Source organism: Bubalus bubalis, chromosome 5 (assembly GCF_019923935.1).
Source record: "Bubalus bubalis isolate 160015118507 breed Murrah chromosome 5, NDDB_SH_1, whole genome shotgun sequence".
Taxonomy (NCBI): Eukaryota; Metazoa; Chordata; class Mammalia; order Artiodactyla; family Bovidae; genus Bubalus; species Bubalus bubalis.
In genome coordinates, this window is record NC_059161.1 from 108,641,176 (window position 1) to 108,655,352 (window position 14,177).

General features: G+C 39.5%; 1 protein-coding gene across 1 annotated transcript; it reads right to left on the reverse strand.

The window, feature by feature from the left end:
- Positions 1-12,310: 12,310 nt before the first annotated feature.
- Positions 12,311-13,252, reverse strand: LOC102409834 (olfactory receptor 8B12-like). The gene has a single exon (XM_006057712.4). It carries the CDS (start codon positions 13,250-13,252, stop codon positions 12,311-12,313), a length of 942 nt encoding a protein of 313 aa, XP_006057774.2.
- Between the last annotated feature and the right edge of the window lie 925 nt (positions 13,253-14,177).

Consider the following 14,177-nt stretch of genomic DNA (forward strand, 5'->3'; position numbering starts at 1 on the left):
AAACACTTTGAAAGTAAATGTCATGATTTCTCAGGTTGAAAGTGGAATAGAAATATAGGGGAGAAACCCTCTAAAATTCATACGACACATGAATGGAGAACAACTGCTTCTCAACATGTCTGAATTTTTTCCATCTTCCCTTTCTCCCTTTCACATCTCTTATGCCTCTTGTGTCTGCTTGCTGGTTTTGAGTTCAGGTTTTATTCCTTTAGGGATAGTTTGTTTTTGGTTTTGGTTTTGGTTTTTGCTTGTCCTTGGTCCTCTGATAAACATGTATCCATCTAGACTGGAACATAAGATAAATTAGAACTTTCAGCAATGAGTTTAAAAGGGTTGTTCATTGATTTATTCTCTTCTATAAAGAATATATTATCCAAACTAATACTAATTTAAGCCTGTAGTACACATGACAAATGGAGGTGAATTTGAAAGTCACCAAGAAGTAGCAAGTACTCTTTCTCAACCAGATTTGTCCGTTTTCTCTCTTATTATGCTGCCACTGTGTACTTATTGCTTCCAAAGTTATTTAAATATTCCTTTACTCAATTAATGCCATAATCACCATCATAACCATAGTATCATCATCACTACATCTAACACTTTTGGATGCTAGTCAACTGTTTGAGTGTTTTGCTAAATTATTTCATTTGAAACTTTGATTTAGAGAGGTTAAATAACTTTCTCCAGATGACACAGCTGGTAAACAATTAACACTGATATTCAAACGCACACGTCATCATACCCACCCCCCGCCCCATCTCTTGGCCAAAGGTCTCTCTATGCAGCTTATCAGTCTTGGCATAATCATAACCTCTCTGCTGCTGCTGCTAAATTGCTTCAGTTGGGTCCGACTCTGTGCGATCCCATAGACAGCAGCCCACCAGGCTCCTCCATCCATGGGATTTTCCAGGCAAGAGTACCGGAGTGGGTTGCCATTTTCTTCTAACCTCTCAGTTTCAAACCATTCCTGACAATACCTTTTTTGCCACTATTTTCCCACATCTCCCAGACAACCAAGGAATATTCGACATCCCTGTAGTCTTTTCTCCTTCCTCAATACTGACATTCTGTAACACCAGTCAACCTGACTCAGTAAATCCAATCAGCATTAGATAAAATGTCTTCCACGATTTGATCAAAACAATATCAGGCATGTCTATTTCCAGTTTTTTAAGGAATCTCCACACTGTTCTCCATAGTGGCTGCACTAGTTTGCATTCCCACCAACAGTGTAAGAGGGTTCCCTTTTCTCCACACCCTCTCCAGCATTTATTACTTGTAGACTTTTGGATTGCAGCCATTCTGACTGGCGTGAAATGGTACCTCATAGTGGTTTTGATTTGCATTTCTCTGATAATGAGTGATGTTGAGCATCTTTTCATGTGTTTGTTAGCCATCTTTATGTCTTCTTTGGAGAAATGTCTATTTAGTTCTTTGGCCCATTTTTTGATTGGGTCATTTATTTTTCTGGAGTTGAGCTGTAGGAGTTGCTTGTATATTCTCGAGATTAGTTGTTTGTCAGTTGCTTCATTTGCTATTATCTTCTCCCATTCTGAAGGCTGTCTTTTCACCTTGCTAATAGTTTCCCGATACTGGATGCTTGGGGCTGGTGCACTGGGACGACCCAGAGGGATGGAATGGGGAGGGAGGAGGGAGGAGGGTTCAGGATGGGGAACACATGTATACCTGTGGCGGATTCATTTTGATATTTGGCAAATCTAATACAATTATGTAAAGTTTAAAAATAAAATAAAATTAAAAAAAAAAAAAAAAAAAAAACAATATCAGGGATTCATGTTAAAGAATTAATTCTCTTGCACAGCAAAAGGTTTGTGGGCATTATTTTAATTGTAACTCATAATTATTTTAAGATAATAGTAAAATAATGATTAGATTTTGTCATTTTATTTTAGGTACAATACCTCATTCCTCACTCAGACATGGAAAAATGAATAATTCTGAGTTTCTCTGAGATTTAACACTCTGAGATTTAAATGCTCATAGTACTTTTTTTGCTTTGATTAATAAATTTTCTATATTAGGTGTACAGAAAAACTGAGCAAATGATATGGAGATTTCCCATGTACTCTCTGACCCCATGCATGCACAGCTTCCTCCATTAACAACATCCTCCATAAAAGCAGTATATTTGTTACCATAGATGAACACATATTGATGCATCATTATCATCCAAAGACCATAGCTGACATTAGGGTTCACTGTTGGTGTTGTGCATTGTGAGTTTGGACAACTATGTAACGACATATATTCATTATATGTATCAACAGTATGTACTGGTCATTACTAGAGTTTCACTGTTCTAAAAACTCTGTGCTCTACCTGTTCATCCCTCCCCCTGCAGAATCCATGACAACCTTTGATCTCTTTACTGTTTCCTGGGTTCCTTGGTTTTGCCTCCTCCAGATTCCTGTAGATTTGACTTATATCACCTTGTACTGTGCATTTTAGTTTCCTCCGTGTCTTTTTATGGCTTGATAGCTTATTTCTTTTGAGCACTGAGTGATATTTTATTGCCTGGATATACCACAGTTTATTTTCCATTTACCAACTGAAGGACATCTTGATCGTTTCCAAGTTTTGACAACTAAGAACACAGCATGAGAAGACAATTGTGCAGACATAGGTTTCAGCTCCTTTGGTTAAATACCAAAGAGCCAGTTTCTGGATTGTGTGATAAGAGTATGTTTCATTTGATAAGAAACTGCCAAACTGTCTTCCAACGTGACTGTGCCATTTTCCATTCTCACCACCAGTGGATGAATTCATGTTACTCTGCATCCTTACCAGCACATTCTAATAGGTGTGTAGTAGTATCTCACTCTTGTTTCAACTTGCATTTCCTGATGACAAATGATGTGGAGTATCTTTTCATAGGCTTTTTTGCCATCTGTATATCTTCTGTGTTACATGTCTCCTAAGGTCTTGGGCCCATTTTTAATCAGGTTGTTTCTTTACTTTCCATATTTTTGTTGAAATATATTTGACATATAACATTGTGTGAATTTAAAGTGTGCACATGTTAGTCTGATATATTTTTATATGATTGCCATGATAGCAGTAATTAGCACCTCTCTCAAGGAAGCCTGGCGTGCTACAGTCCATGGGGTCACAAACAGTCAGACACCACTGAGTGACTGAACAACAACAGCAACACATTATATAGTTATCAGTTCATTTTAGTGGTTTAAATGATTGAGTTTTAGTCTCTCAGCAAGTTTGAGGACTGTGATACAACATTGTGGCCCATTTTCACTGTGTTGTACATCAGATCTCTAGGACTTATTTACCACTTACTGCAAGTTTATACCTTAAACATCTGTCCTATATCCCTACCCACCACCCCCCAAGTAACCACCATTTTACTTCTACAAGTTTGATGTTTTTTGATTCCACCTGTAAGTGATATGCAGTATTTGTCTTTCTTTGGCTGACTTACATTATTTAGCATAATATATTCAAGGTTCATCCAAACTTTGTAGTAAATATTTTAGATAACTGTTCTTTATCAGATATATCTTTTGCAAATATTTTCATGTAAACCACAGCCTGTCTTTTCATCCTCTTGACAATGTCCTTCTACAGAGTAGAAATTTTTAATTCTATTGTAGTCCAGCTTCTCAATTCTTTGTTTTATAAATCATTCTTTTCATCTTGTACCTAAAAGGTCATTGCCACACCCAAGGTCATCTAGACTGCTCCAGTTACCTTCTAGGAATTTTACAGTTTTGTAGTTTACATTTAAACTTGAGATATTTTAGGTTAGTTTTTGTGAGCAATGTGAACTCCTGTGTGATTCATTTTCTTACATGTTGTACGGAACCATTCTTTAATAACATTATCTTGGCTCAATTGTTGTTTTCTTTTTTCTTTACAAAAGTCAGTTTTCAATGATCAGTCGTCTATATTTATGTGGGTCTATTTCTAGGATCTCTATTCCATTTATCTCTTTGTCTAGCCTGCCTAAAATACACGATTACTATCACTTTAGATCAATAGTAAGTCATGATATTGAGTAGTGTCAGTCCTCCAACTTTTAATGCAGTTCTACTTCTTCAGTGTGTGTTGGCAATTCTGAGTCTTTTGCATCTCTGTATAAACTTTGTAATCAGTTTGTCATTATCCACAAAATACCCTGCTGGGACTTTGACTGGAATTGTATAGAATCTATAGATCAAGTTTAGAAGAAGTGAAATCGTGACAATATCAAGTCTTCAGGTTCACACACACGGAGTAACTCCATTAATTTTGTTATTCTTTCAGTTATTTCATCAGCATTTGGTAGTTTTCCTCATAAAGATTTTGCACATATCTTGTTAGATTTATTCTGAAGTATTTCATTTTGTGGGGTGCTAATGTAAATGGGATTGTGTTTGTAACTTTAAATTCCACATGGTCTTTGCTGATACAGGAAAGCAATTGACTTCTGTATGTTAACTTACATCCTTCCACCTTGTAATAATCACTTTTGGTTTCAGGAGTTTTCTTATTGATTCTTTTAGATTTTCTGCATGACAATTATGCCATCTATGAAGAAAGACAGTTTTATGTCTCTCTTCCCGATCTGTATACATTTTATTTCCTTTTCTTGTCTTACTGATTACCTAGGGCCAATACTATACTGAAAAACAGTCGCGAGAGGGACATCCTTGCCTTGCTCCTAATCTTAGTGGGGAAGTTTCAAGTTTTTCATCATTAAGTATGATGTTAACTTTAGGTTTTGTGTAGGTGTTCTTTTTCAAGTAGAGAAAGCTCCTCTTTACTGTTAGTTTACAGACAGTTTTTATCATGCATGAGTTTTGGACTTTGTCAAATGCCTTTTCTGCATCCATTGGTGTGATCATGTGATTTTTCTTCCTTAAACCATTTACCGGCTGAATTACATCAACTGATTTTTAAATGTTGAAACAATCTTGCACAACTGGAAAAAATACCACTTAGTCATAGTCTATAATTTTTTTCTATATTGTTGGATTCTATTTGCTGGTATTTTGTTGAAGATTTTTGCATCTGTGTTTATGAGAGAGATTAGTCTATCGTTTTTGTTAGTTTTTCTTATATACTGTCTTTGTCTACTTTTGGATGTAAGGTAATGTTGACTTCATAGAATGTTCTTAGAAGTAATTACTCTGCTTATATCATCCAAGAGAAATTTTAGAGAATGCATATCATTTCTTTTTAAAATATTTGCTAGAATTCACCATTGAACATATGTAAGCCTGGACGGGATGGCTACAGTGGGCTGGTGCTAAGGTGCTTAGTTGCTCAGTCATGTCCAACTCTCTGTGCCCTCATGGACTGCAGACTGCCAGGCTCCTCTGTTCACGAGATTCTCTAGGCAAGAATACTGCAGTGAGTAGCCATTTCCTTCTCTAGGGTATCTTCCCAACCCAGGGATCGAACTCAGGTCTCCTGCATTGCAGGAAGATTCTTTACCATCTGAGCCACCAGGGAAGCCACCAGAGTGGGCTGGAGTAGAGTATTTCCTTTTCTCTACATAGAAGACTAAGCCCAGCTGGAGCTTTCCCCTGTGGCCTGCCAGGCCTGTGAGGAAAAGTCTTGTAATCATTTATGCTCCAGTTCAAAAGATCACACATAGATAGGAGCATGACTCCCCAGCTTCAAGGGTCTATTCAGGCCTCTACTATGAGTTCATTCTCATATGTGACGTGTTGGAGTGATGTGTTCACTCCAAGGGGAGATCAGGCAGAAACTGTATGCAGGGGATGAGGATGAGAACTGAGCACGTGGACTGGAGGTGTTTATGCTGTGTATGTGTCGGCCCTCACATTTTAAGAGGAGTGGAAATGAGGAGCAGTGAGAGTAAGCTGTGGCCCATGGGCAGGTGCCTAAGAACAGGGTGGCTCTCCCTGAGCAACTGCCTTTGGCTTGGAACTTCAAAGCATCTTAGGATTCTAATCAGGCCTTCCAACGTTGTTAAAGTAGTTTGTCCAGATAGGAAATGAGAACATAATTTATTTAACACCATATTAGGTTTATTTTTTATTTACTTTTTATTGTGGTTAAAAAAACACATACATAACATAAAATTTACTACCTTAACTATGCACTTTAAGTGTGTAGTTCAGTTCATCAGTGTTAGCTATGTGTACACTGTTGTGAAAAAGATCTCTGGAAATTTTTCATCTTGTGAGTCTGAAACTCTATTCCCGTTACACAACAACTCTCCTTTTCTTCCTGCCTGCAGCCCCTGGTAACTACCATTCTACTTCTCTTCTTATGAATTTGACTATTTCAAATAGCTTATCTAAGTGGAATCATACAATATTTGTGGTTTTGTGGTTGGCTTATTTCACTTAGCATAATATTCTCAGGTTCATCCATTGTAGCATTATGGCAGGATTTCCTTACTTTTTCAGGATGAATGTTTATTTCATTGTATGTATGTATCAAATTTTGTTTATTCATTCATCATTGATGGACATATGGGTTGCTCCCACCTCTTGCCTATTGTGCACACTGCTGCATGAACGTTGGTATGCAAATCCTACTTTCAATTCTCTTAGATATATCACAGAAGTAGGATACTGGATCCTATAGTAGTTCTTTTTTTTTTTTTTTTAACTCTACAATTTTGTATTGGTTTTGCCATCCATCAACATGCATCCACCATGGGTGTACATGTGTTCCCCATCCTGAAGCCCCCTCCCACCTCCCTCCCCATACCATCCCTCTGGGTCTATTTTTTATTTTTTTAGGAACTTCCATACTGTTTTCCATAGTGGTTACTTGCCGAGGTCCAGCCCCGGCTGATCCAGGGAGTTCGAGGCGGGAACAGCGTCGGCGAGGATCAGGATACAATAGCTTCAATTAGATATTAATTAGAGATGTAAAGAGTAAAAAATGAGGATAGCTCAGTAGGAAAATTCAGTGGAGAAAAGAGGCTGAGTAGCTTGGTTTACGCGGGAGACCAATAAAACTTCAAGACAAGAAGTTTGCACCACTTATGTAGGCCGCAGGCGTCCTTCCGTTCTCCCGAAGGAGAGGAGACACTGAGGCCTCCCCGGTCGGATCTTAGAAGCCCAGGCAAAATTAGTAAGCTTGGTGGGTTCCGCGCTCTAGATGGAGACTCAGCCAGAGTTTGAGAGAGAGATTGACATGGGGAGACCAGTATTTCAAGAAACTGATCCCAATTCTTTATTTTCCATGGTCTACTTTTATACACTGAGATGTTATGCAAAAGTCACGTGGGGTCAGCAGTCCTGACTTTTATCAAAGTCAGGTGCTTCATACAAATGTATACAGAGGTCTTAGGGGTGTTACATCATCTTCTGGCAGGGGGCCTGCTGACAATTTATGACCCTCTCCTTGTGACAGCGGTCAGTCAACCAGGACACTTATTTCTCCAGGGGTGATTATTCTTAAAAAAGACTCCACCTTCCAAAGGTACCAGATAAAGTTACATTCCTATAGGGTGAGGGTGTTGTGGGTTTTAATTAAGGAAAGAATTTACTTAGCCTAAGGTCTAATGTGATTAACATCAAAGGTTAATACTTAGTTCTTCTATATATTCATTAGTGTGTGTAAGGGCAGGGGATGTGGAGACTTAGCAACAAACATTGGCTCAACAAATGAAAAACCCTTCACCAATACAATTTCTAATCAGCCCACTATACTTATACAAATGGTTTTCTAACTTTTCTAAGGAACCTGTTTTTAGAAGGTTTAAAGCATCTCATGCCTCTCACGGTTGGGAGGCTATGAGCAATCACATGTGGCCAGACAAACCTGTCAGGCAGGCTAGAGAATCTTCAGAGGAGTTTGTAGGTTAAAACACTCCTGTCACACCCAGGACTTTTTATTAACTGGAGCTCTAAGTTAACTCCTTCTCCAAAAGAGGTGGTGGGGGACAGCCCCCCGTAAAGTCAGAGGTGTAGGTGAGACCACAAAGTAGTAAAATAGGCAGACTCTGGTTATGGGGTAGATGCTTGAGGATATCCAGGGGGATTCCTGAGGCTCAATCCTGCCTTTGCATATGCTGAGCCTCCTTCCTCATGACCTTTGCCACTGGCCGAGTGCCTCACGCTGGCCCCCAACAGTTACTCCATTTTACAGACTCACCAGTAACACACAAGGGTTCCAATTTTTCTATATCTTCACTAACACTTGCTGTTTTCTGGATTTTGTTCTAATAGTAGCCTTTATAGTATGTGTAAGGTTATACCTGATTGTGACTTAGTTTTGACTTACATTGTCTGGTGTTCAATAATATTGAGCATTTTTACAGTTGCTTGTTGGCCACTTATATGTCATCTTTGGAGAAATGTCTATTCAAGTCTATCTTAGTTCACTGCAGTTGCTATAGCAAGAAACGATAGCTTGGAAGCAACCTAAACCCCCATCAAAAGAGGAATGGATAAAGAAGATGTGGTACATATACACAATGGAATATTATTCAGCCATAAAAAGGAATGAAATTGGGTCATTTGTGAAGACATAGATGGACCTATGAACTGTCACACAGAGTAAAGTAAGTCAGAAAGAGAAAAACAAATATCATACTTTAATGCACACGTGGAATCTAAAAGAATGGTACAGGTGATCATACTTGCAAAGCAGAAGTGAAGACACAGATGTAGAGAATGACGTATAGATACCAAGGAGGAAGGTGGTGATGGGAGGAATTGAGAGATTGGAAATGACACATATACACTGTCGATACTCTGTGTACATACATAACTAAGGAGAGCTGATTGTGTAGTACAGGGAACTCAGTGCTCTGTGGTGACCTAGATGGGAAGAAAATCCAAAAAGGAGTAGGATATATGTATAGCTGATTCACTTTGCTGTATGGTATAAATTAACCTAACATTGGAAAGCAAGTATACTACAATAAAAATTAATTATAAAACTAAATAAAATAGATAGCCAACAAGAAACTACCAGATAGCACAGGGAACTCTCCTCAATACTCTGTAATAGGCTAAACAGATAAAGAATTTGAAAAAGAATAGATAGATGTGTACATGTTACTGAATCACTTTGCTCTACACCTGAAATTAACGCAACACTGTTAACCATCTCTACTCCAATATAAAATAAAAATTAAAAAATAAACTGATTTTCTATTAATACAAAGAGTAGAATAAAATAAAATCTTTGTGTGATAATTACACAACTGTGATTATATTGAAAGCACTAAATGGAAAAAAAATATCTACTCCACATGTGTTTGTTGTGAGAATCAGTTATAAACAGTAGCAATTACCCAAGAGAAGCTCTTCTCAAAGCAGAAGCATGACAGGGCAAGTCCTACCTTGCAAAAGCATCCCTTGCACCTGCATACATCGCATCTGCTAATATCTGATTGACCAAAATGGCTCATGTGTCCTAGCTGACCATCAGTGAGGCACAGAAATATATGCTACCTAAAGATGCTTACTCCTTGGAAGGAAAGTTATGACCAACCTAGATAGCATATTCAAAAGTAGAGACATTACTTTGCCAACAAAGGTCCGTCTAGTCAAGGCTATGGTTTTTCCAGTGGTCATGTATGGATGTGAGAGTTGGACTGTGAAGAAAGCTGAGCACCGAAGAATTGATGCTTTTGAACTGTGGTGTTGGAGAAGACTCTTGAGAGTCCCTTGGACTGCAAGGAGATCCAACCAGTCCATTCTAAAGGAGATCAGTCCTGGGTGTTCATTGGAAGGACTGATGCTAAAGCTGAAACTCCAATACTTGGCCACCTCATGTGAAAAGTTGACTCATTGGAAAAGTCTCTGATGCTGGGAGGGATTTGGGGGCAGAAGGACAAGGGGACGACAGAGGATGAGATGGCTGGACGGCATCACTGACTCAACAGACAGGAGTTTGGGTGAACTCCGGGAGTTGGTGATGGACAGGGAGGCCTGGCATGCTGTAATTCATGGGGTCACAAAGAGTCGGACATGACTGAGTGACTGAACTGAACTGAACTGAAAATGAAACCATGGCAAGGTATAGATCCATAATAATACTAACTGGCAGAATTCTGACCAATAATGCAAACTTCCACACTGAAGCATAGTCATCCCTAAGCATCTGCAGAGGATTGGTCACAGGACCCACCTTGGATAACGAAATCTGCAGGTGCTCAGGTCCCATAATCAGTGTTTCAACACTCTCAGTTTTATAACCTCACCTTTGATCTGTGTCAACTAAATGGCAAACCCCGTCACTCATCCAAAGTTGCCTTTTCCCCAAAAGAGAATCTTTCCCAAGAAAAACTCACAAGACAGTGACTCCTCAGCTCTTAACATGCTAGCACTTTTCCGAAAAACCTTCCTTTATCTCTAATACATCATTGAGATCAAAGTGTTCTGATGTATTCTGGACCACTTTACTCAATGTTGTAGATAGATAAACCAGTAGAGAGGAACGCTGTGTTTCCCACACATGCCTGCATGAAAAGATCAGTGTAATCTATAGTGCCTTAAAATTCTGTGTAATAGTCTGCTGCTTTTAGTACTACCTTGATAACTAACTAGATCCCCAAATTATTTACTTCTTCATTAGAACTTACAATTAGTTGAGTATCTTGAGCCAGAGTTTTCCATCAGAGCTAAAATGCCCAAAATAATCCTTAGGAAAAAATTATGAAATCTGACTCTCCTAGTCTTGAAATAATGTCTGAAACTTTCCACTCAGCATCTTTCTAACTATTAAACCTATAGAAGTTCATAATCACTAGGCCAGTTTCTGCAGCTGCCATGCATAACAAGGAATTACCATGCTTCACCTAGTATCTCAGACTTACATACTTGCCACCCCCACAACACGATTTTAACAAAGCTCTATTGTCATTGGTCAAAATGCAATATTCAAAAATGACTTGTTGTGAAGTAAATTAAATTACTTTAAGCAGAATCAGGCTTTAATATGCTGATCAGTTCAGTCCAGTTCAGTCACTTAGTCGTGTCCGACTCTTTGCGACCCCATGAATCACAGCACGCCAGGCCTCCCTGTCCATCACCAACTCTCAGAGTTCATTCAAACTCATGTCCATCGAGTTGGTGATGCCATCCAGCCATCTCATCCTCTGCCGTCCCCTTCTCCTCCTGCCCCGAATCCCTCCCAGCATCAGAGTCTTTTCCAATGAGTCAACTCTTTGCATGAGGTGGCCAAAGTATTGGAGTTTCAGCTTCAGCATCAGTCCTTCCAATGAACACCCAGGACTGATCTCCTTTAGAATGGACTGGTTGGATCTCCTTGCAGACCAAGGGACTCTCAAGAGTCTTCTCCAACACCACAGTTCAAAAGCATCAATTCTTTGACTCTCAGCTTTCTTCATGGTTCAACACTCACATCCATACATGACCACTGGAAAAACCATAGCCTTGACTAGACGGACCTTTGTTGGCAAAGTAATGTCTCTACTTTTGAATATGCTATCTAGGTTGGTCATAACTTTCCTTCCAAGGAGTAAGCGTCTTTTAATTTCATGGCTAGGTCACCATCTGCAGTGATTTTGGAACCCAAAAAAATAAAGTCTGACACGGTTTCCACTGTTTCCCCAACTATTTCCCATGAAGTGATGGGACCAGATGCCATGATCTTAGTTTTCTGAATGTTGAGCTTTAAGCCAACTTTTCCACTCTCCTCTTTCACTTTTTCAAGAGACTCTTTAGTTCCTCTCCACTTTCTGCCATAAGGGTGGTGTCATCTGCATATCTGAGGTGATTGATATTTCTCCCAGCAATCTTGATTCTAGCTTGTGCTTCTTCCAGCCCAGCGTTTCTCATGATGTACTCAGCATATAAGTTAAATAAGCAGGGTGACAATATACAGCCTTGACGTACTCCTTTTCCTATTTGGAACCAGTCTGTTGTTATCATACTTAAAAATGAAATCTGCAAAGGCAGCAACAAAGTGAAGCAAGAAAGCATAGCATAAAGGAAAACAAAGTAAATTGGAATTCAAGGGACTTAATTCCAGTCCCAACTGTGGCACCAGTTAGCTGTATGGGCCTGTAAAGCATATATAAACTTCTAATTCTACAACATCTGTTATTGAGGAGATTAGTTTAAATTATATATAAATCATAGATTTAATGGGTTACATATAATTTAACCCATTCAAAATTAAATTATCAATAATTGCAGAAAGTTTTCATAATATAGTCTTAGAACACTAAAGGTGGGTCAAGGGACATGAAAAATAGGTCTGTACTAAACATTGATCTAAACGTAAAGACTTAGAGCTCCCTTTCTATATAAAAGGGAAAAAAAACTGGAATTTGCATTCTTCATTGAAAACACTGATAAACAAAGCATTGTATCTTTTTCTTCAAATATTACTCCTTTCTCGAGAAATTAATTTTCCCCAAGGTTTTCCTCAGGGCAGCTTTGACATCCTTGTTCCTCAAACTATATATCAGTGGATTTAACATGGGCACCACAATGGTATAGAACAGGGAGGTCACTTTCCCTTGGTCAAGGGGCAAAACGGAAGGTGGTTTGAGATACACAAAAGCCCCAGAACCAAAGAAAAGAAAAACTGCAATTATGTGGGAGCTGCATGTACTGAAAGCTTTGGACCTGCCCTCAGTGGATTGAATGTGGAGAATGCTGGAAAGGATTAGAGCATAAGAGATGGAGATAGTGACAATGGGCATTCCAATGTCGATAGCCACAAATATGAAGACCACCAGCTCATGCACATAAGAGCTATTGCAGGAGAGCTCAAGGAGAGGCGGGATGTCACACATGAAATGATTGATGAGGTTGTCAGAACAGAAGATCAGACTTGCTATGCTTCCTGTGTGGGCCATGGCCCCTGAGAACCCCATCACATACACACCCAACAAAAGCAGTAAACAGACCTTAGGAGACATGCTGACTGTGTACACCAGTGGCTTACAGATGGCCACGTAGCGGTCATATGCCATCACTGACAGGACGAAGGACTCAGAGATGACAAAGAAGCAGAAGAAAAACAGCTGAGTCAAACACCCTGCATGCAAGATGCTGTTCTTCCTTGAGACAAAACTCATCAGCATTTTGGGAGTGATGGTAGTGGAGTAACAGAAGTCTATTAAAGAGAGGTTGAAGAGGAAGAAGTACATGGGGGTGTGCAGGCGCGAGTTCAACCTAATCAGCGTTATCAAGCCCAGGTTCCCCACTACGGTGACTACATAGAAACCTAGAAACAGGAGGAAGAGGGGGATCTGCAGTCCTGGCTGGTCTGTTAAGCCTGCGAGGATGAATTCTGTCATTGAAGTGTTCTCAGCTGCCATTCTCCCCTGGAGAAAACCCAGTCCATGGGGGAAAGAAAAGAGAACCGCTTAGAAACAAGACCACCAACCTCCCAGTACCCACTGTCCATTCCTGAGAATGGAATCCACAGAGATATTTGAGCTTTAGTGTGGAAGGAAGGTTTCTACTGTTTTCTATGGACCTACCTTCATAACCCTAGTGTCTTTCACTTCCAGAGGACAATAAAGAGGCTAGACTAGGCCTCCAGAGTGAGAACTGGCGCTACTTGAGAAAGCAAAAAGAAGAAAACTCATTCAAAAGTAAGACAGATATCTTTTAGATCTTTAAGTCAGCCCATTTTCTGTGTCCCCTCTCTCCTGCCTCTGTTTCAGTTGCTGACACTTGGGGACTTTCCCGGGAAAGAATCCTGACTAGCAGAAGACACTCTGACTTCTCAGAGCTCCCACCTGGGTCACTGCTATGACATCAAAAAAGTGGGGTGATATTTTCCAAAATCTCCTAACTCCTAGTGGCCTTAGGTTTAATGATAATGTTTTAAGCTAGCACTTATTAAGTGGTTACTTACGTGTACGAAGAGCTATGTGACTATATTTTTATCCTCATTTTGTAGATGAGACAACTGAGGTAAGTAACTCATCCAAGTCCCAAAACTGCTCAGTAGCAGCCAGAAGGTGAACTTGGGCAGTCTGCCACTCACGGTTTGCACGGGTAACCACCACGTTACATGACTGACCAGGCACACACTCACCTTCCTTTGGTGTAGAACTGTAATGCTATACTTCAGTGTCTCTTTGTCTACAATGGTCCTGGGGAAGAAAATGACCACATCAATAGAAGACGACAGCTTTGAGTTCAGAACTCTCTCCTCCCAGTCTGCTCCAGAGAATCATAACTTCTCATTTATCTTGTATCTCTTTCTGTCTCGAAGAGCTTGATTTCTAATTA